Source organism: Alosa alosa, chromosome 15 (genome assembly GCF_017589495.1).
Source record: "Alosa alosa isolate M-15738 ecotype Scorff River chromosome 15, AALO_Geno_1.1, whole genome shotgun sequence".
NCBI lineage: Eukaryota > Metazoa > Chordata > Actinopteri > Clupeiformes > Clupeidae > Alosa > Alosa alosa.
This window is the reverse complement of record NC_063203.1, coordinates 24,767,534-24,795,033: the sequence shown is the minus strand read 5'-3', so window position 1 is coordinate 24,795,033 and position 27,500 is coordinate 24,767,534. Positions and strand designations below refer to the sequence as shown.

Here is a 27,500-nt window from a genome sequence, read left to right as displayed (position 1 = left end):
ACTCTCCGTTGGCTTGTGAGCTCCAGAAATCGAAACTTAATCAGGGCATTGAAATTGTGTATAGAGTTGTTTGGTGGGCTTAACATAATGATTGATGGCAGAGTTGCAACGGTTTGGCTTGATTTCCCTGCTACTTGAAAACAAATATCCTATTGCGTCCTATTGTGTGCAGAGAGAATTTGAAAGACAACTGATTATCCCGCCCCTCGGACTGAGCACTGCGAACGGTGAGTGTCCAGACCCTACATTTTAATGTGGGTCTGGCTCGCCAGGCTAGTCCCCTATGGTAGCTGCATTTAGTAAACACCATATGTGGCTAAAAAAGTAATCCCCAGCTATGAACAACAGGCCCTCAGGGTATCTGGCTGTTTGTGCCGGGACCTGGATTTGAGCAAGCGGGAGGAAAATAGAATAACATCTGTTCAAGGTCTCAACTAGAGGCCACCACACAAAAGACAGCAAGCACACCTGACGTGCATACACACAAGCACATAATCTGACACACACATGCACACACACACACACACACGCCTCCTTTCACATTCAAATCAGCCACACCCTTTCACCTAAGCATATGTTCACACTTGCACACACACACACACACACACACACACACATAGTGCATGCACATAAGGCACCCACCAACTGTCACAAGAACAACATGCCAGAATTATTTTTCCAAAACGTCACCTGAAAAATTAAAGGTGAACTTGAAAGATAGATAGGATTTTAGAAAAAGCAAAGACGCAAACACATACACACACACACACACACACACACACACACACACACACACACACACACACACACACACAGAGTCTCACACTCTTTCTTCTTGGTCCCAGAGAAATAAAAGTTAATGCCTCATCACATTCTGTCTCTGACATTTTTCACACAACCAAAATGACGGCCTTTAGTGCTGACAAAAGAGATTTTTTTTTTTGTAAAAACACACACAAACACACAGACACACACATACGCTCGCACAAATTGGTTGACCTACAACAGGTTAGTCTTACATAACACACAGCGTCGGCCCATAGAAACGAGCTGTCACCAAACTCATCCTGGCCGTCTCCCTGCAATTAAGCCACGTGTGATTCATGCCACTAAGTGCCGTCAGAAGGGAAGGTCAGGTGAAGAGGCTCTTGTGTCCACTCAGACTGAGCCCGTCAGCTCTTAGTGATGTGGACAGGGCCAAGCTCAACAGCCACTCCAGCGACGATGCCATCTGTGAAAGGGGCCCATCATGGCCTATAAATATCCCGTATCCACGGTGACGTGCCACACTTAAACATTCCTTTGGTACATTGTACTCAGGTCATTTGAGAAATGAAGGGATTTTAATTCAATTTTCAGTCTCATGTCAGACTATGCTAATGCATTACTAACCATTAGAGCAATATTAGCCAATGTTAACTACAAGTACATGTGACGACAAAAAAGTGCTAGATTGTGTTTGTTAATAAATGAGCTCATTATGTAGTGCATGTAACCTAAGGCAACTAAAACATGACTACCGCTGTTCCGTGTGAGTGGGGATAATACTCCAGTGAGGAGTTGCGGTTCATTTCTACTGTCTCTTACACAGACATACTGTACAGAGCTCTCTATAATCACACCCCACAGTGGAGGACTGCACTCTAGTAAAGGACAACAGCATTAGACCTTAGAAGCTGAAAAGCATGACATTATATGTTACTCTAAAACAGGCAGTGTTAGTGCAGTGGTTAAGGAGCTGGGCTAGCATGAAGTAGCCAGAAAGTTGTGGGTTTGAAAGTTCCAGGCTTCCACCGGGATTGTGTAAAATTAATAAATGTAAATAAACAGTTAGATGTACACTGTAAAAAAAAACCTGTAGTTTTTACAGGAAAATGCTGGCAGCTGTGGTTACCAGAGTATTCCTGTAAAAAATACAGCAGCACAGTAAATAACTTTACTGACAAAATATGTAAATTGATTTACAATGAATGAATGAACAGATGAATCCCATTAAAAACTGTTAAGTCTACAATGTTTTTTTGTTAATTTCGCATAACTGTGATGTATATAAATAGACCATTCCCTGTATTTTTCACATGTGATAATTGCTTATTGTGCATCAATAAATGATCAAATTTACAGGGAAATATCAAACAAAGAAATAGTTTAAAATGGTAGTGCAACAGTAAAACTTTGCATTTTAAATGGAGTTGTTCTGTATATTATACATAAAATCTATTCATAATATGCTATATTTTTATGTTTTAATAATCAAGTTATAATGTAAAATTTACTTATAAACCTGCAAAATGAATTCTAAGCCTACACCAAAACATGTAAATACACAGCTTAAGAAAAGATAAGAGGAAAATGTCACTTTTGGGAATTTTATTTAACAGCCATCGTCAATAGTTGTAAACAATTGGATGCATTTTTTTTTAACATACAACATGCAAAGAAGCTACATGTAATGGTTTTTTAGCTCAACTGAATCAATTAACAAAGTTTAAGTGCCAGGCGCACAACAACAGCCCACACTCTCCCTGTCTGGAATGTTCCACAGTACGCCATAAAACAGTTGGATGTGTTTTCTTTTCAACGTATACAAACAACATGCAAAGAACCTACATGTAATGGTTCTTTTAACCTTGACTGAATCCAAGTTGAAATAATCCAGAAGACAAGCCTCTCTAAATCTGGACATTAACCTCTTTAAATCTGAACATATTTCTGTCACACAAAGTTTAAGTGCCAGGTGCATAACAACAACACCACACTCTCCCCTGTCTGAATGTTCCACAGTATGGCATAAAACTATATCTCCATGGAGACAATCAGGTGATGCCAACAGGCCAAATTACAGATCAGATCTGTGGAGAGGTGAGCCCCCTCACAGTTTGTTAAGGTATTTTTTGCAATAAAAACAGCTCTAATTGAATAAATGAAAGGTAAATAAGTTTTATACCATACTTTGGAACACATCATGGATTTAAACATTGCAAAGACTAACAGTACCTCTTCTCAAACAAACAGTCAGAGTCCACAGAAAGAGTCCATATTTAGGCACACCACTCGTGATCAGAGTTCCTGTATCAGGGTGAGGACGCGAGGGTTCACGTTGAGATGACGCTTGGAGTTTTTGTTCTCTACTTTGGTTCCTTTTTCTGGGTTTATCAAGAAAAAACACCTGTAGAATAAAAGCATATTAAGCATTTTAATTGATCAGTAAAAAAAAAAAAAGTCTGAATCCGGGTCCGAGCCCGGCCGAGACTCAAGAGCCAGACCAAGACCGAGACTCAGGCCACACCAAGAGGCGAGGCCGAGAGTCAGCTTGAGTCCGGCTCTTAGTCTGGGTCTGACTCTCAGTCTTGAGTCCCGGCCTTAGTTAAAGGAACACTCCACCGTTTTATGAAATTGGGAAGCACTGCTACTTGGACGCAGAGATTGTCCTTGCTGTAGCGAGTGAAAAAAGTACTTATGTGTAGCATGATATCTCTGCGCCCAAGTAGCAGTGCTTCACCTGTGCTTTGCCCCAATATAGTCCCAAGTCAATACCTGCCCAGGAGATCACCTCCTCTTAATCTGCATTGCCATTTGAACTCGTGAAGACGGAGGACACAAGATGTAATTAGGGATTTTTGAATAAACCCATTGTATAAAACTGTGGCATGTTCCTTTAAAGGAATTATCCGGAGTAAAATGCACTTTAGATCAATTTACAGATGATTGGGAGTACAAACATTGAGTTGACATCAAAATCATGTCATTTGGATGTGTTTTGAGAAAGTTCGATTTTACCGTTTTTAGTCAAAACTCGTTAGCCTGGAAGTGACCCGGGCATGTCATTTCGCCGCTACAAAACGCTATTTTTATACCTCTTCTACAGTTCGTAGTTAGAAGATAGATAGATAGATACTTTATTGATCCCCAGGGGAAATTCAAGAAATTGTAATAAGACCAATGGAAAATGAAACATGGCGATTTTCTAGGCTTGGAACTATACTCTCATTCCAGCGTAATAATCAAGGAACACCATGGGCGCAGCAGCACAATATCATGCAGCACCTTCCAACAACAAGGTTGAGCTGCAGCAGATAAATTGGTTAGTGACTGGATTATCACGCCTCAATGAGAGTATAGTTCCATGTCAAATCAGCCTAGAAAATCGCATGTTTAATTTTCTATTAGTCTTATTACACTCTCTAACTTGAGAAAAGACCAGTTTTAAATAGGAAAATTACCGGAAATCTTAGTCACTTTTAAACATGATGCTAGCAGGCGAGATGCTAATGGTCTACTCTGATTCAATTATCTATGCTAGGCTGGAGCTAAAAAAAGGTGTCGCCAGACTCTGAGAACGGCTGGATGAACTTGAGAAAGGCAAAAATCAACAGTTTAACTCAAGGGCAGGTTGAAAATGAGTGTAATTCCCCAAATGGTGGAACATCCCTTTAAGGTCCAGATTAAGACCGGGACCTCAGAACCAGACTCCAGGTCTGAGAAATTAGTAAGCCAAGTTTACTCACCTTTGAAGAAACTCCAGGGTTGAAGCCAGCTCAGATGGATAATGGATGTTAAAACAGTAGTAGCTCCCGAACATGAGGCACAGTGCAGAAATGAAGGAGGAGATGTTTGTGTTGATAAGGTTCCGATCCAGACTCAGCATGTACCTTGTTGAGGAATAGCAGGACTGTCCTATGAGCAAATTATTTAATAGGTTACATTAATAAGCGTTGCACTCACATGACAAATTCTATAAACAGCGCAATTAAAAATAGTGAGATATGAAACAGACTTACCACAGACAATAATAGTGGGTGTCAGAGGTACTTGCTCCAGTTGGACCTCTTCTACCAGACATGTATCTTCTACATGGAAGAACATGGACTCCTCCTTCTCATCAAAGTAGCTTAGCAGAAGCAGGATCATCTCGATCACATCATCTGAGCAGCCACTCTGCGGTCCCGCATCCTCTGAAGCCTTGCATAATTCTGAAGGAACCTCTTGCTCTTGTTGACACAAACTGTGGTCATGTAGTCGAGCAGCCTTTTTCCCTTCAAATCCAAATTCCGTGTGAATGTCTCTTTGAGGTCAATCCCAGTGAGTTCCTTTGAAGTGGATCGACATGCCAAGTTCATCAAACCAAAATGGCCACTCCTCTCTAAGGCATTTGATACTTTTTCCCTGGTTGACATGTTGACGCTGTGTGTAAAAAGTGGACTTCATTAGACATTTTACCTCCTCTGAATTGGCATCAGACTGTTGGAACATCACTTTGAGTTTTTCCATCTTTTGCTGCTGGCTCTCTTGAGTTTCTTCAAGGGGCAGGAATTTTACATTCCATTTAACACATCCATAAGTGTCCTGCATTGCTGCTCTCTCTTCTAATGGGATCTCGTCTGTGTGGTCTGAGACATCAGTCTGATGTTTTCTTTTTCTTATTTTGGGTGTTGAAGTGCGCCTCACATTTTCAATTCTGTTTTGCAACTGTTTGACAATCGAATGGTAGCCTGTTCCAACAATATCGCCCTCTATTACATCTTGCAGAGAACTGGGATATTTTGCCACCATTTTTTTTGCAACGTCAGTTGAATGCTTTTTACCTACATGAGGGCTTTTTTCCATCATCTCAGTCACAACAATCCGGATCATTTGCCTCCTCAGTCTTGGGCCTGGCCTTTTTCCCCTCTCCAGAGAATCCATCACTTCCTCTGGCATTTTCCCCCATGGAACTTCAAAGCTGTTGTCCCCCTGTGTGTCGAGTCCTGAGCTGCTGGATGAGGTTGACGTTGAACTTCTGGGTGAAAGAGAGAGCGATGACAGCGATTCCACAGATGATAGCTGTCCTGAGCTGTTCTCGGGAGTTTGGTCTTTAAATGACAAAAAAAAAATAAGATAATGAATCACACTGTACACTGTATTACACAATGTCCATGTCTGCTTTGGATTTTGAATGGTTCTGTGTTATGTGGTGTTTTTACTCACATTTCTGTTTCCAAATAGAAATAAGCTTTCTGGCTTGCACAGGTCTTAGTCCGGTCATTAAATCTGCCTCTGTTACAAAGCGTAGATCCTCAGAGGTCTCGACTCCAATGGACTGTAAGTGCTCCTCCAGGATGTTTTTGTTCACCGCTGGAAGTTCTGGTAGGGCTTCCATAATGGCAACATCTAGGAAGGTTCGCTCTGAGTCACCCATATTTCCACTGAAGAAGAAATGCCAAACAGAACAGGAAAATATACATACATATATTAGTAACACTTATATTAATGTCAAACTATTTACAGTGAGAATTAAGTGAACTTTAAAGGACAATTCCGGCGCAAAATGAACCTAGGGGTTAATAACACATGTGTACCCGAATTAGTCTATTCTCTGGGATATGTTTTTCATGCTAATCGAATGTGACCAGTTTTTACAACAAACCGCTAATAAGCATTTAATGCTGGTCTTCAGGGCACACATCATAAAGTAAAAAAAGAAATCGCTATTTCTATACCACTGACAAGGCTCAAAATAGCATCACACTTCCACGGTAACATAATGAGGGGCCCTACATGTAAACCGAAGCTTTGAGAACTTTGTAAGTGTACAGACAGTTTATTAAAAAGATAGTTTAGAAACCATACCGCTCACGTATTCAGGCTGGCTCCATCTTGGGTCCAAGTCACGTGACAATTCAGCTCACGTTGCACGACGCTGGACTGGAGCAACGCAAGCTGAACGGTCACGTGACTGTTTTTCCAAGATGTAAGCCGGCTTGTATAATGTGAAAGTTTAGAAACATAACCGATCTTTTATTAAACTGTCTGTACACTTACAAAGTTCTCAATGCTTCGGTTTACATATAGGGCCCCCATTATGCTATCATTGAAGTGTGGCGCTATTTTGAGCCTTGTCAGTGGTATAGAAATAGCGATTTCTTTTTACTTTGCGTGTGCCCCAAAGACCAGTGTTAAACACTTATTAGCGGTTTGTGGTAAAACTGGTCACATTCGATTAGCATGAAAACATATCCCAGAGAACGGACGAACTCGGTACACATGTGTTATTAACCCCTAGGTTCATTTTGCACCGGAATTGTCCTTTAATTGGACTTTATTTTGCCACAATGCTGTGTTTTAATGGAATGACCTGGTATCCATCAAGAATGTATGATACCAAAGGATAGAAATCGGGCAGGTCATTAATGTTCATACACTGCAACCCAAGACTGTCCTTCGTCACAGAATACAGATGGTATTCTGAGAGGAAGATGCCTTTGTGGATATCCATCAAAACATACACAGATGTGTCATTTTGAATCAAGATGAGTAGAAGTTCACCAAACTCCATATACTCATCATTTCTGTACACAAGAAACTGTCCTTTTTTATATGCAGTGCCCTTGTACTGAATGTCTGTGGTGACTGTGGTATTGCTTTCTGAAATGGCCAACTCCCTGACTGCATGTTTAATAGTGTCACTGTAGAGGTTGAGATAAAACGCACAGCTGTCCTTCACTTGCAGTAGTTTACTGCATTCTTGCCCAGCTAAAAGATATGCCTGATACATCTGATGACGCTCTGACAAAGTTAGACAAATGTTTTTGAAGTTTTTCAAGTGTCTGGCACATCTTTTAAAATAGCTGTGTTTACTTTCAAACCTTAGCGTCCACAGCCTTATCAATGGACCAAATTTCAACAACAGTGCTGAATAATGGCGCAAATAGTGGTGCTTGGGTTTAAGTTGAATTTCAGGAAACAACATCTTTCTTAACTCCAAATATTCTTGGATCAAGTTGTCAAGATATGCTATCTGTGACAAGGAAATGTTCTGAGCACAAATAAGTTCCACAATGTCTTTTAGCTGGAGAGCTAACTGCCATACTTCATCCTCATGGTTTTGCACTTTGTCACCGATCAAAACTGGTAGCAATCTCAAAAGGTTCCAGTTTTGAATGGCTTGCCCTGATAACTTGGCTCCGTCAGGCTTGACAGCACATGGCTTTGTGAGTGCTTCAGATCCTTTGTACCTAAACTGTTTGATGCGCCTGTTTAAGAGTGAGTATGTGAACCATTTTTTCTTTTTTATAATGTTCTTTAAGTACAGTGCTAGATCATATGACATGACTCCTTCAAAGAGGTCATGACCTAAACAAGGCGGGAGACCAGGCTGGCATTCGTGAAAAGACTCAAGGGTGTTAAAGATAGAGTTTACCTTTATTCCTCTGACGCCTTGGATGTTGTCAGCCTGGAGATCAGCAACCGCGCCCATCATATGTCTCTGGGGTGCGTGGAGGACCACAGGCATTCGGATCAGCCTCAAACTCACTTCTTGAGATTTCACAGTACCTGCAAAAATATTGAGAGCGGCTGAAGTTCTCTGTAAACCCACCTATGCAATGAGAACCCAAGTTATCCCCAGCAATGCAGTAAAGACCCCCTTTTACTGTTTCTCCATCTACATTTATTCCGTCTGTCTCCAAGGATTTCAGATCTGCCAACAACTCTGAGAAAACTTTGGCTATTCCAAAACGCTTAAGGTCATTCTCAACACACAACAAGACTAAAAACATATTATCAGTATTTGAACGCAAATGAATGGGTAAATTTGCTAATGAAAGATAGACTGCAAGAACTTTGTGTGTCTTTTTCGCAGAACCCAGGGTATTCACAATTTCAAATGAATCTTGGTACAAAATCAGTTTGAGGCTTTCAGGGTTTTCATTAAAGAACTGGTGACATTTGAAATTTTGTCCATCATATAAATCTGTAAAAACCTCTGCATCAGGATCTCCAAACTGTTGTGACTGTGCATTCCTCCCTAAATGTGACTGTAAAAAGCTCTTTAGAGTTTCTGCCACTGGTATGTAGTAAGCACATTTTTGTGTCATGTTTTCATCCATTCCCAATGCCACTTTCTGGGGTTCTGTGTATTTAAACATCTTTGCGAATGTCTGATTTCTGAAGTATGTTGTTCTTAAGTGTCCCTGATGACAGGCAGAGAACAAATCTGCCTCTTTAATGCAGTCACAGATTTTAGTGACTGCTTCATCAGATAGGCTCATCTCATTTTTTAATAAAGAACATACTTTAGTTATTGTGTAGGCTTGACCTAACTCGTGCACATTTTGCATTTCCTCAACAATAGTTTGTATAGTAGAGGCAGGAATAAGCAGCTGTCCTTGCAGTTTAAGGTAAAAGAGACACATGTTTCTGAGATAAGACTGACTATCATTCTCTGGCATATCACTGGCCGCACTAGATGTTGGCATGGCTTCATGTGTGTTTTCTAAATCATCTGTACTGGCAATGACATCTGGGGGCTGAGGACGAGTTTCCCTGTACATGTCATCAATACTATCAGGGGAGCATGCTTTATGCTTCCTACACATGTGAGAAGTAAATGATGACTTTTTTGTAAACACATGCTTACAACCACTTACTGGACACGACACAGACCTGCCCTCTCCGATATGATCATTTAAGTGAGACACTAGCTCTTTCACAGTGTGAAAATGGCGGACACATAATGAAACTGCACATTTCAAATCCGCAACAACGGCTGTAGGAGCAGTTTGCGATGCAGGTGCATTGTGCACACGATAAAAATGGCCCTTGAAAGCTGAGTAAGTCGTAAATGTTTGACTACAGTTGGCGCCCACACATTTGAAAAGACAACGTGGCTCATTTCTATGCACTCTGCAATGTAGTACATAGCCTCTTAATGTATACAATTTCTTTTTACAAAAAACGCAGGTGATCATTTTTAGGATTTGAAGTGATTGTCTGTGCTTTTTAGCTGAACTACTAAGTTATCACACTTTAATCAAGCTAGCAAGCTAGTAGCTAACGTTACTGATCTTAAATATCAACTGGTGCTAGTTTACACCATGTGCTTTCAGCACACTTGTTCTCGAAAAAAGTAGGCTAAATGTGAAGCTTACCGTGCCAATTGTTCTTTTTCTGATTGAACAGCAGTAGACCCTCCAAAAAACGTGTGTTAAAATCGTGGATTTATCCTAAAAAATTCAAATGTCAAAGACGTGGTCCGAAGACTTTTGCCCTGCTCCTGTTTTCTCTCCAGCAAGCGCCGCTCTAGCTCGCTCGTTAATGACGTCAGCTGCAGCCTTGAACAAGGAGCTCGTGCTTCTCCCGCTTCTCCCGCCCTCACGTCATTATCCATTCAGAGAGGAGCTTCAGTTGCTCACTATGAAATTCAAAATTAGGCGGACACAGTGCACAATGAGAGTACAAGGCCTACAAGTCTGTGGCTAAGGAGGCACTGTTTAACCTGTGACAATGTGCTCAAATTAGTAGGCCTAGGCTAAGTATCACATTAAAATCTAAAGACTAAAAACATACAAAATTATGGTTAGGACTGAACAGAGGTTTACTTTGCATATATCAATAATTTTAATTCATTACACACACTCTATAAATACAGTAGGCTATAGGCTACAAATAAATCATAAACAAATGTTAGTGAAGGCATGTTTGGTTGTTTAGCCTGTGATAATGACACAATGCTCAAAAATTAATTTCTTACAAACACACTACACAATATGCTACAAATAGCCTAAATTATAAAAAACAATGTTATTATAGGCTAATTGTGGCCTATATTTTTAGATATATTTTGTGAAAACATTTTTATTACCTCAATTTGCATCATTCATCAATCATATCAAAAGTACAGCATAAACGTGTAAAGTGGCTTACATATATTGTTTGTATTTTTAAAAACAACTGACTAAAAGTATAATTTTTACAATATTTACATGTCAAATTAACACAATTATTTTGTTATGAGTATTACAGTATTTCTCAGTTTTTGATAGCAATATATGTAGTTTTAACAAATAAATTTGATTATAATCACATGTTATTGTTGTAAATATAAAAAAATATTCTGTTTAATAGTTTACAAAAGTTCACTGTGAGTTAAACAAAAAATATATGTTTTTGGGTTTACAATACTTTTCTGTAGGGATTTCACATAGTTTTTATGTACATTTCACGGTCATTTTTTACAGTGTAACAAAGTTCTATTAGCTTTAATAATTCGTAAATGCATTAGAATTGTAGATATAGAAAATAGCTTGGTTGTTGTTCAAATAGGGGCATTCTAAAACAAAACACTAAAATTATCTTCAGAATGTTATATTGGTGATCATAACGTTTGCAGTGTCGATATTTCTTGATATTGACTACTGAAAAAGAATAACGACCACTGCCATTTCATGCGGGTTTCCTGTATCTGATTCACATCATTCTGCATTCCATCTGTTCACTTCACAAGACAGACATTTATTGTAATTTGAAGTTGACAGCCACATGGTTTACATGGACACTATTTTAAGGATTCTCAGGGACACATTCCCATGAAATGGCAATGAAACCACTAATAAAGAAAGAAATTTATTTTATCGTTTTGGCCATTATTGTCATTTTTTAATGATATGCAGGGCAATGCAGAGCTTCGCAGCAAGTTGCAGTCCTGTCCATCCTGCCAGGGTTTATTGTTCAACAGTGACAGGTGGACAGTACAGTATGTTATCTCCTCTTATCTGGTAGCTCTTGAATGGCTTTTTCCACCGATCTGAAACAGTCACAGACGCTGCTGTGCTGCTTGTGGTGCTGAAGTGGCCTCGGTCTCTGACTCTGGAATGCTGAGCCTTCCGCAGCGAAGGCCAGAGTAAATCATGGAGGCTTTTCCATTGTCATGATCCCAGTCCATGGAATGAGGTTTTGAATTATTCCGTTCCTGAAATAAGAAATCAATTTCACACTCACCCCATCAATACGGGCTCCAATACGAAGATATAACTGGGTCGAATTCTGATTAAATTACCATTGCCTTGAGCAAATTTATATTTCGTAGTCTAACTAATTTAAGACAGTACCATTTTATACCTCTAGGTATATTTGTTTTGATTATTGATAAGTGATCATATTTGATTATCATATTTTATATGTTTGTGTATTTTGTTAATGGATGTAGATTAATATAATAGATAAACCAAATAGCAACAACAGATTAGCATTGCTACTGTGTCTGCTAAAACCAGTTCCAAGAATGCCTGTCTGTAGGAGTGTGTATAGTGGAGTGTGGTGTGTGTGAGGAATTTGTGGCTTGTTCTGGCCTCCCACACACACACACACACACACACACACACGTGTCCATCAGTGAGTGTTGTCACAAAAACATAGGATCAGTGGAGAATTCAGGGATTACCGTGGAAGTATTCTTTCTATCTTTAACTCTCTTCATTTCTCTCCCTCTTTTCTTTTGTCTGGGGGTGAGAGGGTAGGAGAGGTAAGGGGCCAAAGGATATGTACAGTATGTCAGTATGTCAGAGGGGGAGAAACACATTTGCACAATACATAGAAAATACTGTGTGTGATTTTAGACATGTTGAAGGAGATAACACTTTGTGTATATTCCTTCAAACCATTCTGATGTGTTTTTAATTTTCCCTTTCTCTGTGTCGCTCTCTCTCTCACACACACACACACAGACACACACACACACACACACACACACACATTCCTTCTCTCTCATTCGCCATCTTCCACTGGGCCTGTACACATTCTCTTTTAAAGCCTCTCTGAAACTTTCTGCCAACACCCTAACACATAGTGCTGCATGATATGCACACGTGTGTGTGTGTGTGTGTGTGTGTGTGTGTGTGTGTGTGTGTGTGTGTGTGTGTGTGTGTGTAACCTTGCACTTTCACGCTCACACCAGCTTGCAGCATGCACACATTGCAACTTAATACTGACAGCAATCATACCCAAATATAGCCCTGTGGTTCTGCCTCATGAGCCCAGGTAAATAACCACAGTGCCAAGATCCTCAGTGCCCCAGATCACTACCAACACTGTCACTGGCTCAGCCCAGAGGTGGCCCTGATTCGGTCAGAGTCAGGCTTAATTCAGCCTCAGGGGCTATCTGGGGACATTTCAGCTTAGTGGGGGCAAACACGAAAGGACAAATGTGGAAAAAAAGGAACAAAGAAAGAGTATACAACATGGTTTGATTAAAAAAAGAAAAAAACCCTGGAATGCCCTGAAATGTTCTTGAATTTAATAAGCAAGCCCTTTATAGCAGTTCCATTTCCATGCTTTTAAAGGTAGGGTGAATCTATCATCAGGGGGGACTACCAAGTGGTGGCCAGGTAATTAGATAGACAAGATGGAAATGGGAAGGTGTGTGTGTGTGTATTTTACTCACTCTGTGTGAGTGTGTGTTTGAGTTTGCCAACATATAACAAATAGACGCTGTGGAATTGAAAGGGCAGAATTGAGGTGATTGTTTTTCTTTTATTAGCCTTTTGTTCCCTGGTGCTGCACGCCTGACTGCTCTCTCTCTTGCCTGGATGGAATGGGAGTGGGCTTCAGGCTGAGTACACCCACAGCATACAGAGAGTGTACAAAAGTTAAGAGACAGTGTGTGTGTGTGTGTGTGTGTATGTGTGTGTCGTATGTATTTTCATACAGGAGTATTATCATACAGTGGGCATCGCTTTCAAATGACCACTTCATTCACGCATTACGCGGCGTGAAGCTGCGAGAAGCTTTAGTACCACTTTCAGCCACTGTGCGTCGCTCTGCCACTGTACATCGCTCTGCCTGTCGTCCCTTACATAATTGTTGCCGAGAGTAATCCCAGCCTACGAATTCAATAACAAAATAAATCATGCATAATTAAACATTACCTCGATTTAGGCTACTTGGGTATGGCTTAAGGCTTGACTACACGAAAATCGAAATCGAAATTTGCTGTCTACATTATTGTCAGTGTTGGGGTTAACGCAACTACGCAAATCAAAACAGTGGTGTGATAATTGAGCCAGTAGAGAAATAACTGTTCAGAATTAATCTGTAGCCTTGGGTAGGCTTCTGCAGAAAACAATGTTGTTGCCGATTTAATACTATCTGGCGGCGTTTTTAACAGGCTACGCGAGTAGAGGCTTAGACAACTATGACCCACGTTTTGGTTTCAGAAATTAATTTGCCCTACTTCTTGACTGCAATGTAGTCAATTGACTGCTTGACATGTCATTTTTATTTTTCTGTACGATAAACAATTACATCTGCTTTATGCCGCAGAATTACATTCATATTTGCCTGACTGCAGACGCGCCACTTCCCTCCCCATATTCCAATATTAAGATAGTATAAAGTGCTTTTGTATAGGCTACTATCATAAAAAAATAGTTAAAACGAATAGCTATTTGCAATTTGACAAAACACTGGTCCTCATTTTGCGAATCGCGAGGACGATATGAGCCTGTTGCATTTAGTTAGATGTCCGAAGTCACACATAATGTTTGAAAACCACTGGCTCAGTAATCACAATAATTTAACACACGACAGTTGGATAACCTACTTCATCATGTCCCCATGCCTACATTTTTGTGAGTAGCATAGAGATCGTTAAAAACAATAAAGTATGGCTCTCCGTTTGGGACATCGAAAACTTTTTTTAATTTTTAATAGACTACCGTCGAAGATGCTGACTTGCAAAAAAGCCTCGGGATAACACGCTATCTCCACTATCATCAGTCATGCCCCTTGATCAAAGTGGGGAAGGAAATAAAAGTTTGATAACCACTGGCTTAACAAGTTACCTGCAGTCCAGAACACAGAATCTATTGCAATATTCTGATGATCGGCATGATATCGGCAAATGTTTGTTTTCCAAAGTAAAATTTCACTTCACCATGCACCTTCGACAATACCTGGCCTACCTGGTATCATTACAAACATTATTCTGTGTCCTAAAACTGGCATATTTTATGGCATTGTGTCATGTAAGTTCGTTGCAAAATCTAGAGAAATGTGTGAGGGTGGTCAGCGGGGACAATTGAGACACACATTGGATTGTGTTATTACTTGAACATTCCACACTATCCACAGCTGTGGTAGGCCTATCAGGGGCAGCAGGATTACTGTCAGCGCCAGGCTTTATATAAAATTCTTCAACAGAAGGCCTCGAATGTTGTCTTGTTTGTGGAGCTTTGCTTTGCTTCGCTTCTGTAATTTCGGCCGTTGAAAATGAGGGCTTCCCTCATTGACCCTCGAGAATAAATAAAGGTTAAATGAATGAATGAATGCAGGCTTGCCCAAAATAAAGGCATGTGGTTTGCGCAGCCTACAGTAAATAACAGACCCGCCAGAATGTGCGTTATGATGCTTTTTTATGAGCAAGATGTTTTTGGTACCCTACGCACACTGCATGTTCTTAAATAACAATGATCATCAGTAATATTCGACCATTAATTTGGGTAAATGGGCAAGCGTGACCACCTTGATTGGCTGATTGGCTGATGATTGTAACGCGGGCATGATTCCAAACACCTCCCTTACGATGATGAGTGACAGGTCTCAGAATCGTCGCTACACAAGGACGGAAGATGATGAATAACTGGGGCCGTAGGCTATTCACAAAGGCTTTTATCTTACTACTAGGAGTAGGCTACTCTAAATCGCACTTAAAGATTTTAGATTGGAGTTTTCTCTTAAAAGTTATTCACAAAGCCTTTCAGACAACTCCTAAACTAGGAGTGAGTCTTCGTGTGGCTATGGATGACGTCATTACTCATGCACGAGCTTGACTGAAGTGACCACCTTGATTGGCTGGACGATTGTAACGCGGGAATTCCAAACACCTCTCTTCCGATGATGACTGACAGGTGACAGGTCGCAGAATCGTCAGCTACACAAGTAGTGTGAAGGGCGGAAGATGATTAATAACTGAATACAAAGGCCTAGCCTAAATGAATAAAGAGTAAGGCAAAACAAATAGCTTAGTAGCCTAATGAAACATAGGCCTATGGATTGATGCAGTAGCCTACCTTTGCAACATTTTTAAATTAATCTGTCACCATATCCCTAGGCTACGTTTGCAAAGAGGAGAACATTTTAATTTGATTCACAATGAAACGTTACATTTCATTTCCATGTTAACAATGAGTAGTTTGTGTTGTTGTTGGTGGCGTTATTGCATCCCTTTTATGAATGCAAAATTGTTCCCTCAATTGGAAGCTCCTGTTAGCATAGGCTATTTTAAAACATCATAGCGTAAAATGCCACAAAAAGCTGTTTATGAATAGGTCTTAGTGAGTTAGGAGTCCTCTCGACTTAAGCTGTCCCAGACTTAGGTGCTACTTTTAGGTCTAAAATGCTTAGGTGAATTACTTTTGTGAAAAAATTAGGAGTCCTAAAGTTAGGAGTGACACGCCCATTATTTTTAGGAGTTGCTCCTAAATTCGCCAGTTAGGAGCTACTTTTAGCCTTAAAATTCTTTGTGAATATGGCCCCTGAATAAAAAGGCCTAGCCTAATTGAATCAAGGCAAAACAAATAGCCTAGTATTAATTTGTAATAAGTATAAATATATTAATTTAATTTGATTCACAATAATGTTACATTTAATTTACATGTTGACAATGATTAGCCTAGTTTTGGTTGTTGTTGGCGGCGTTATTGCATGTTAGTTATGCCTACAATGCAAAATTGCTTCCTCGCGATTGGAAGCTCCTGTAGCTGCATAGGATTTCAAAACCGCAGGTTTGTGAATAGGTCTGTGAGTAAGGAGTCCTCTTGACTTCTTTTAAGCTGTCAGAGGTGGGAAGGTGTGATTTTTTTTTTGGGAAGGGCCGGATTAACTGGGCACAATTGTCTGATGGCCCCCCTTCCCCCCAGCCAACGTGAATCGGGTGGTTAGTTAATAGGCCTATCGTGAAGATTTTTCCTGCCATCTAAGGCACGAGCGCATCTGTGAGGCCAAGCCTCACCAAGTAGCTCGTTTGTTTACAACTAACATTCCATTTAATTAAACTGCTTTATAGGCTATGCCGAAATAGTTTTCAACATTTTGAATATTAGTGTCGGGTGAATTGAAATGTTCTCAAAGTAGCCTTATGGCTGAAAGTTGCTTGGGACCCCCGTCAAGCAATATAACCATACAAACGCGCTAAGGAGTAATTTTGGCTTTGTCAGAACTGAAGAGCTGTGGACGGCACGGCACGGTATGCCCAATGAAAATAAATTAACGCAACGCAACACAACACAACACAGACCCCGCTTCTCTCGCGTCAGTCACTGACATGAACGAAACACAGAACCCGCTTCTCTCACGGCAGTCACTGACAGTAACCTAGAATAAATGCATGGGGAAAAACACTTCCCCATGACAAAGACATCGTAAAACACTGAAAGTTAATATTTTGTCACTAGCAACATTCATCTGTCCTTTGTCAAATGTATTATGTTCCAAGTACCCTATGCGTAATTCTGCTTCATAAAGTTGAACAAATACATTTGCTTATTTCACAGAAAAATATAAATAGCCAGTCTACAGTGCAGAGTTGGTAAGTTATGGAAGGCCAACTTGCAGTGAACATACAAAGAGGGGAAATTATTTCTCTTGCAGCTGAGTAGCCTCAGGTGCGCACGTGGACTTATAAGGCCGAACATGCAAGCGCCAATGAATCGTGCTCTCACGGCAATCAGCGCCGTTAAACTTAAATAGGTTAACATCACTCTGTTCGCCTTCAAGCAAGGAAAACGATGATTTGAAGACATCTGTTTCGTTGGAAGGGCAAGGGGTAGCAACAGGGCAACACAGAGACAGGCCCGATGGCAGGGCTGTTATGAGAGTATTAAAATATAGGATATTCTACGGGAAAACATTAAAACCGCAAGTTAAAATACGTGATAAACACGGAAAAAGTTGGCATGCATTGTTTCGGTCCCCGTGCACAGGGATTATTTTTCATACTATTAATCACATATGATTATTTGTGAAATTGTGCAAACAGGCTCAACACATTTGAAAAGGAAGGACTGGTAGCATGCAAGCTCACGGAAAGATTGATTTAAGAATGTTATCACAAAGTGTGTGGTTGTGGCGCTGGGCGGAAGACAATTGGCAGGGGGGTCATGTCTTTTTTAACAATTCTGTCGGAGGGTCATTGAACAATTTCTAGCAGGCAAGAGAGGGTCATGCAACTTCCAACTGAAGCACTCAAAATTCCTCCGGTGGCCCCTTCAATAAATAACGATCAGTCCCTAGATTGCTGCTGGGCTATATGTCTTGGTTCTGTTAACAACTTATTGTCAAACGCGCTAGCCTATCTCGCGGTTGCATCCATTACAAACACACATGCAATGTGAACGTCTGGGATTGGGGAGAGCACTAAATGCTCTACTGAATAAGCACGAAGTCAAACCTTTAAATGAAAAACACTCTTTAATAATCCAAAAAAATAAACCGCTAATGAAGTAAACTTGTGACCATCAAAAATCGTTTATCGCCAGTAACTCCGTTGATACCAGGGCGTAACAGGAAGGCATTTGGCTGAGCAACGGAGGTTAATATGCTCCATGTTTTGTCCAAATGATGACTGTCTATCATCGTTGCACTCGGAGAAAACCGGAATGTTTCATTCGTCCCGTTTCAATCGTCCGGTTGTACCTACTCAAAACGCAGATAGAAACTTATTATTCTAAGGTAGCGAAATAGCGTTCAGCATGATTCATGCCCAATTAATTCCCCTGTTAAAGTGTTAAGCCTTTGTAGTTTGGTTTCGTGATAGCCTATGATAAACGGCTTATGGCCAAATATGTGAAAACGTTAAAATACAGTAGGCGATAAACCGGAAAAAAGTTGACAGTGATTTTTCATAATCACTTTGGAAGGTCATAGAAAAATGTATTGCTGGCGAGGGAGGGTCCGTCTTTTTGGACTAATGCTCCCCAAACTCCTCCGGTAGCCCCTTAAATAAATAAATAACGAACAGTCCCTAATGAAGTAAACTTGTGACCATCAAAAATCGTTTATCGCCTGTAGGCCTAACTCCGTGATAATAGGGCGTAACAGGAAGGCATTTGGCTGAGCGGCGGAGGTTAATACTCTATATTTTGTCCAAATGATGTCTGTCTATCATCGTTGCACTTGGAGAAAACCAGAATGTTTAATTTGTCCCAAGCGTCTCTCGGCTGCAAACGGGATTCACTCGCAGTTAACCAAATATTTCTTTATTAGGGCAGGCATATTTCTGGCTATTACATTATTTCTAAACCAGTCTGCTAAAGTCTGTAGTGAAGTCTGTGTAGGGTTTTCCAGGCTCCATTTCTTTTTTTCAGAGACACCCTGCTCACTTGAGCCATCTACCGTTGTTTGGGTTGTTGCAGCGTCTCACTGGAAAAATACAAATTAAAGTCTCGTGATACCGCGTGATCCCATCCGGACCGGACCGCAGAAGTGAAGCTGGCCAATTGAAGCACTGCCCACTGTACATAAAACAAAAGTGCTCACAAATTCAAATGTGCTCACAGATTCTTCTGGGCTCTCAAAAGGCTAGTTATGGACAGCAAAGATGTTAAATTCTTTGTGTTATTGGTTTGGGACTTCCTACAATGGAACACAGCTCCATGCATTTAAAGGAAATTATTGTTCTAAAGCAGTCAAAGGAAGTTCTTGTGAGGCAATCTTTTCCCATGCTGCCTTACACGCGCAATTTTATTCACGCTGCTAGGCAGCCTGGACTCTATGGACTTCGTTTTCACCTCAACGAAGGAACCAATCACAGAACGGAGGGAGGGCAGCAAGACGATGACAACACACCGAAGCCGTTATGATCTACGTACAGACGCATTTGATAGACAATCGTAGCACCCAATAAACGGCTCTGGGCATTCGTAAACCACGTTTCAAATACAAGAAAATGAATGTCTAGTTCCCAGACCCCATCTCAATGAGATGAGGTCTGACGTTAGCTAGGCTAAACCACAACCACTCTATCCTGATATTTTGTCGTCTCTGACAAAAAACAGATTCCTGCTAAGTGAAGGAAAGCGCATTACAGGGAATAAACAACAAACCGTAGCCCACTTTAGGGATAGTCCATTTGAGCCATTTAATGTACTGTAATACCATAGCCACTGGTAATGTAATTTGCATTAGGAAGCTTGTGGTTCGATTCCAAGTTAACTGATTTTTTTTTCCATCCAGCATACCTCCAATGTGCCATATGTTATTAGAAGAAGGAGAGCTACACATCCACTTACAATTGTTTTAGGACTCTATGTCATATCTTGCTGAGACTGTTTTTTATCATCATTTCATAATTTGAGTGCCTCTTACATGAATGCAAGGGCTTTTGGGCCGCTGGGAACGTGGCTGTTGTTGAGGTTTTGGGTTGCTGCTCAAGCATATGATTTGGTTTTACTGATTGTCTCTTGTGTTTCTTACTCACACATTGTTTTAAGGAACTTGAAAGAGAGGCAGGTGGTAGAGGTTGTGTCTGAGCAGTTCCTCAAACTCATCAAACTCAGTCCAGCCACAGAGAGACACTGGAGTTGTACTCCACAGTGGAAGTACACCCTCTGCTGCTGCAGGTGGCCTATGTACATGGCTGTCTGATATGGGCTAATCACCCTACAGTGGGCAGACCCATGTGTCTAAAATGGTGCGAAATGAACAGTCATTGAATGTCTGATGTTTGCGAAGACACCAAATACAGTATGTCATGGAATCCTACATTTTATCTTCAGTGTATTCTGTTAAATCCTCAACAACAGCCAGTACAGGTTATTCCTGCATAACATAGAGAGATGAGTCTAACTACAATGTGTTTTTTTTTTATAAAACAATAAATAATAATAAATGAATAATTGATGTTTATCCATCTGAGGAGGACAGCTATTTGGTGTTTGTTTATGTGTGATCACGTCATGAATTAGTGATCTGTGGTCCCCGTGAGGTCTCCGCATACGCGTGTGACACACAGAGGTCATCCAGCAGGACGGGACTGGAGAGGACAGCACAAGACGGGACGGGCCGGTGGGATGTGAGAGACGCATTACAGGGTGTGTTTGTAGGGCTGGGCTGGGTTGGGCTGTGTGATGTAACAGGATGCAGTGCACTACTGCAGAGCTCCGTTAGTTCAGCAGCGCTGAGGAGAGAGGAGGGGTTGAAGGAGAAGAGAGAGAGGAGAGAGGGTGTGAGACAGAGAGACAGAGAGATGAGAGAAAGGCATGACATGTGAAGAGGAGAATGAGGAGACGAGTGTGTGTGTCTGTGAGTGAGAGAGAGAGAGAGAGAGAAGGAGAGAGAGAGATCAAGTGAAGTAAGCGAGTGAAGTAAAGTGGCCTCCCCGCTGGCTGTCCCTGGCCGCCTACACCACACGTGAGCTCAGCTGGAGAACGCACCGTCAGTTACAGATGGACAGAGAGAGAGAGAGAGAGAGAGAGAGAGGAGAGAGAGAGGGAGGAAAGAAAGGCAGTGAGAGAGATGGAGAGAACACAGAGAAAGAGTTACATGGAGAGGTGAAGAGAGAGAGAGGGAAATATAGATGGAGGAGAGTCAGAGAAGGTAAAGACAGATAAATTATTAACTTGTCGGTTTTTTAATACTCTTCCAAGTTGCTGAGGGCCATAGAAGGACATAGAGAAATATAGAGAAGAGGGGAAGAGATTGAGAAAGATGGATAGATAGAGTGACAGAGAGAGACAGAGAGAGCAGAAGAATGAAGAGTTGTGGCCAAACCACAAGTGGTAGAGAAAGTAATTTGGGCAGAGAGGACGGACAGTAGCTTCAATCCAGTGGACAGGGAAGGAAAGGGGAACAGAGGGAGGCTGACAGGCTGCCTGACTGACTGACTGACTGATGACATGGACACGGCTGGACTTTTTGTTGACCCTTGTTAATGTGTATGTGTGTCACAGCGACAGCACTTCCGAGACACACAGAATAACTTCAAAATAGCCATTATCGCAGTGACAGGCATCCCATGCTTCTGTGTAACCTCATCAGACTACACAACTACCACACAACTCTACACTCTACCACACAACACTACACACTCTACCACACACTACCACACAACACTACACACACTACCACACAACACTACACACTCTACCACACAACACTACACACTCTACCACACACTACCACACAACACTACACACACTCCCACACAACACTACACACTCTACCACACTACACACTCTACCACACAACACTACACACTCTACCACACAACACTACACACTCTACTACACAACACTACACACTCCACACTACACACTCTACCACACAACACTACACACTCTACCACACAACACTACACACTCTACCACACACTACCACACCACACTACACACACTACCACACAACACTACACACTATACCACACAACACTACACACTCTACCACACAACACTACACACTCTACCACACACTACCACACAACACTACACACACTACCACACAACACTACACACTCTACCACACTACACACTCTACCACACAACACTACACACTCTACTACACAACACTACACACTCTACCACACTACACACTCTACCACACACAACACTACACACTCTACCACACAACACTACACACTCTACCACACACTACCACACAACACTACACACACTACCACACAACACTACACACTCTACCACACAACACAACACTACACACTCTACCACACAACACAACACAACACTACACACTCTACCACACAACACTACACACTCTACCACACAACACTACACACTCTACTACACAACACTACACACTCTACCACACTACACACTCTACCACACAACACTACACACTCTACCACACAACACTACACACTCTACCACACACTACCACACAACACTACACACACTACCACACAACACTACACACTCTACCACACAACACAACACTACACACTCTACCACACAACACAACACAACACTACACACTCTACCACACAACACTACACACTCTACCACACAACACTCCACACTCTACCACACAACACTACACACTCTACTACACAACACTACACATTCTATCACACAACACTACACACTCTACCACACAACATACACTACCACACAACTAGGGATGGGCATCGTTAAGAAATTATCGATATCGATGCCATTGTCGAGTCTGCTTGTCGATGCGATTCCTTATCGATTCCCATATCGATTTCTGTACCATTTGCTATATATAGGATGGCTTTGAGAGTTGTTAGCTTTGAATGTCTAATTTAAAGTGGTTTTAGAGAATGAATTTCAAGTGTGCAATAACAATACAGAAGTTGAATACTTTAAAATTTCTAAAAAAGTAAACATTTCTAAAACAAAGCTTTGTAATGGAATCGTTAATTGAAATCGTTAACGTTTGGATGTGTAATGATTCAAATGGATTGAATATTTGGAACCTGCCCTTACCGATACCTGGAACCGATTCCCAAGCCTACACACAACACTACACACTCTACCACACAACACAACACAACACTACACACTCTACAACACAACAAACTCTACCACACAACACTACACACTGTACCACACACTCTACCACACAACACTACACACTCTACAACACAACACTACACACTCTACCACACAACACTACACATTCTACCACACAACACAACACACTCTACAACACAACAAACTCTACCACACAACACTACACACTCTACCACACACTCTACCACACAACACTACACACTGTACCACACAACACTACACATTCTACCACACAACACAACACACTCTACCACACAACACTACACACCCTACCACACAACACTATACACCCTACAACACCCTACCTCACACCCTATCGTAAAATCACCAATTACCAACCATTTTGTTAGAAAATTCTAAAACAACAATGTTTTTTAATAACTTTTAATAACTTCAAAATAACATTTGATAAATTAACCTTACATGTGTAGATTTGAACAAAAAATAGTTTGGTTCTTACCAGGGCTTTTACTGCCTGAAATACTGTATACGAGTTTGTTTACCACGCTCGGAGTTTAGTGCTGGGCTGGTGGGTGCAGTTAGACCGAGAATTCTCGTCGCAAATCAAAATTCATTCCACTGGAGCTCCAAGCGGATTTGTACACGCAACCTTACAATACTGTTTACAGCTCTTCGAGTTACAGTAAAATGTAATTTTTGGTACATAGCTAATTTAGATACACTTATGGTGTGGGTGCTTGCGTTTCTTTAGGAATCCGCCGTCTTGGTTTGTATAGAAATGAATATTAAGTGACACATACACGTAAGAGGTCGGAAACGGGACAGTTGGTAATAGGTGACGTTCCTATACCATACTTACCACACCCTACCACACAACACCACACTCTACCACACACACACACACATGCACACGCACACACACACACACACACACTCACATTCATATCTGCAGTGGGGCTCTCTACTTTTAACTCCCCAGGGGGGACACGTGACGGCCGTGGCCCCAGTCACTTGCTTCTCTAGAGGACCTACAAATCAGCCTGGCCTTCCCTAATCTCCAGGGAGTTGTGTGGAGGATTACAGAAAGAGGGCATTCTTCTTGGGTTAAAGAGTTAAAGGGGAGGGAATTAAATGAAGATGATGTGTCCTTGGGGCACCTGAGCTAAAGTATAGGGAAGCAGTGAAGGGTAGAGAGGGAGATGGAGGAGGCTGTGTCCTTTTTAGGCCACACGAGTTAAAGGAGAGAGGCAGAGGAGGAGGCTGAGTCCTTTCAAGGCTAGACAGATGTTTTAGTAGGGTGTCTGAGTGTGAACACAGATATAACATACAATAGGTATATTCATGCACACACACACACACACACACAGAACCACACACACACACACACACAAACACACACACACACACGCACATATATTACTAAATTGGTCTTACTGTTGCTGGTATGGATTATCACTGTTTAGGCTGTTGTGGCATTTACCATGCCGAAAAACGCCCGTCCCAGACTAAGGCTGGCTGGGGTGTCTGTTATCTCTGTTATCAAATAAGTTCTGACTATTCTCATCTCAGATCACCACTGTTAGCCCCTGGTTAAGAATGAGCCGTTCACACACACACTAACACAAACACACACACACACACACACACACACATACACGCACACCCATGCACTCATGCACACACACACACAAACACACACACACACCCATGCACTCATATACATGCACGCACACACACGCACACCCATGCACTCATATACACGCACACACACACACACACGGTGAGAGTACTATCTCCTCAGCCACTCGGCTTAGCGTTTGGCTATGAGTCAGCCCAGAGCGCCTGATCAGACTGCAGAGTGCTGCACTACTGCAGTGAAATCACACACACACACACACACACACACACACACACACACACATGCATCACCCAAAGCCGTTCTTAAGGCAATTTCCTCTGTGCTGAAGGCCAGGGCGATTGCTGCCATATGCTGTGTTATAAGAGGTTGTGGGGCGGCTGCTCCAGAGTGGCACGTTAACCTGTCGTGGGTCAGGGTGAGTGGGCATGCCGTCACTGCCCCAACCCCCCACCCCCGCTGATGCTACTGCACCCCAAGGACTCAGCACTCCAGGACAAAAGCAATCCACAGGAGTGACAGGGGGATTTATGATGGAATTTAAGTGTGTTGCTGAGGGTGTGTGTGTGTGTGTGTGTGTGTGTGTGTGTGAGTGAGTGAGTTAGTGAGTGTGTGGTCCTTGTTTGTGCATGACAGTGTGTGTGTGTGTGTGTGTGCATATAAAACAAAGAAAAAAAGAGGCAATCAAGATAAATCTCCATGAAGCACACATCCCGGTCAGACTCCAGAGTCAGAGGACACACAGTGTTATCACGCCTTTTGCTTTTTATGAAAATGGGGTCCATTCAGTGTCACTGGTGCTACAGGCAGCCACCCACAGAGTCCCTGCATGTGTTACCATATTTTTCACTAAAGCTTGCAGCACAGAATTAGAAAGATCCCCATTTCATTTAAGCATAGATGTACCCCAATTCAAAACTAGCTCTTGGGTTCCTACATGGTTTCCCTACATTGAGGTGGTGTTACTTCTCACTTGGTATGAACAATAAACACAAAATGATATATTTGTTTTCCACAACAGTGATTCAACAATTAGTCAAAGCATGCATAGGTCAACTGTGTCTTGGGATTCATGTGTGCTCAAATGCACATGTGCACACACATGCACTTAAGTCAAAACAGAGTACAATTGTGATAAAGAAAGAGGTAATCCTGAATAATTCTGAGATATACATTAATGTAATACTAGAAAAACATGTGTATGGCTATGTATAGATATAGCATATGGATAGCCATTATCATGACCCTTGTTAAATTAAAAGCCGAAAGGTAAAGGTGATTATTACCCTGAAAATAGCCAAGGGCCCATAAAGTTAATCACACAGTATAATGATACAAAGCTAAATCCTATTTGAGACAAAGGGACATTGCAACCAGATCACAACACAAATTAGGGTGATATTGGGTCTTAAAAAAGAGATTAGGCATTGGCAGACTCCCACCGCCTAGCCCCAGAGATACAACGCTGCAATTCATCACTGATGTTGACCCAAGAAAAAGGCAGACGTGTAAGATCTTCAGAGCAGTGCATCACTGCTGCCAAAGGACTGATGAGCTTAGTGGCACGTCTTACTAGAAGAGAGAAAATATATGGAGGAACAATGAAGCACTTTGAGACCTTGATTGAGCTAATGCTTATGTTTCTGGGACATTCTATTCCCCTCACTTAGCCTGGTAAACCAGACCCTGGAATCTTTCAGATTACGGGTCTGGCACGAAAGTAATGAAAAATGGCCCAATTCGAAAGGCTGCAAGCATGCATTTGAAACTCTCACTGCACGAAGTTGGATAACGCCACGACCAATCACAACAATTCATCAGTGTCAGTCATCAGTGTAGCTCGCTTTTGTCCCTTCTACACCGATTTGATTGGTCCCTCTCGCCGAGAGATAGAAGAAAATTTGGATCATTAGTTTCTCGGGCCAGAGTATCTATGGCAATAATTCAAATTGTACCTCGCGAGAACTCTACTTTCCAGGGTACCCCTCACTAGCAGCAAGTAAAGATGCTTGTTTGTTGATTGTTGTTGTTATGATTTTATTTGCATCCCGTTGACAACATTCCAACACAAAGCCATGTTAAACCTGGCCAAAGCAGAGTGACGGAATACAAAAGGGAGTCCATACAGAGAAACAGAGGACAATAAGAGAGTGCAGAGAGAGAGAGAGAGAGCAGATAGATAGATGTAGAAACAGAATGCTTGATGGCCCATCGTCAGTGTCTTACGCATCCCGGCAGACTTGAGATGATCTTGAGATGATCTTGTGATGAGTTTGAGAGAGAGCAGATAGATGTAGTGTAGAAACAGAATGCTTGATGGCCCATCGTCAGTGTCTTACGCATCCCGGCAGACTTGAGATGACCTTGAGATGACCTTGTGATGATCTTGTGATGAGTTTGAGAGAGAGCAGATAGATGTAGTGTAGAAACAGAATGCTTGATAGTCCACCGTCAGTATCTTACGCGTCCCGGCAGACTTGAGATGACCTTGTGATGACCTTGTGATGATCTTGTGATGAGTTTGAGAGAGAGCAGATAGATGAGTGTAAAACAGAATGCTTGATAGTCCACCGTCAGTATCTTCACGGCCCGCAGACTTGAGA

At 41.6% G+C, this 27,500-nt stretch overlaps 2 protein-coding genes across 3 annotated transcripts in view; one reads left to right on the top strand and one right to left on the bottom strand.

The window, feature by feature from the left end:
- Positions 1–27,500, top strand: part of scn4ba (sodium channel, voltage-gated, type IV, beta a) — a 64,807-nt gene that overhangs the window by 3,821 nt on the left and 33,486 nt on the right. The gene's annotated exons all lie outside the window — the stretch shown is intronic.
- On the bottom strand, positions 2,785–4,921 carry LOC125307974. The gene is made up of 3 exons (XM_048264106.1): positions 4,782–4,921; positions 4,509–4,677; positions 2,785–3,169 (listed from the first exon to the last, which is right to left on the bottom strand). The coding sequence occupies exons 1-3, from the start codon at positions 4,909–4,911 to the stop codon at positions 3,061–3,063; spliced, it is 408 nt and encodes a 135-aa protein (XP_048120063.1). The 5' UTR covers positions 4,912–4,921; the 3' UTR covers positions 2,785–3,060.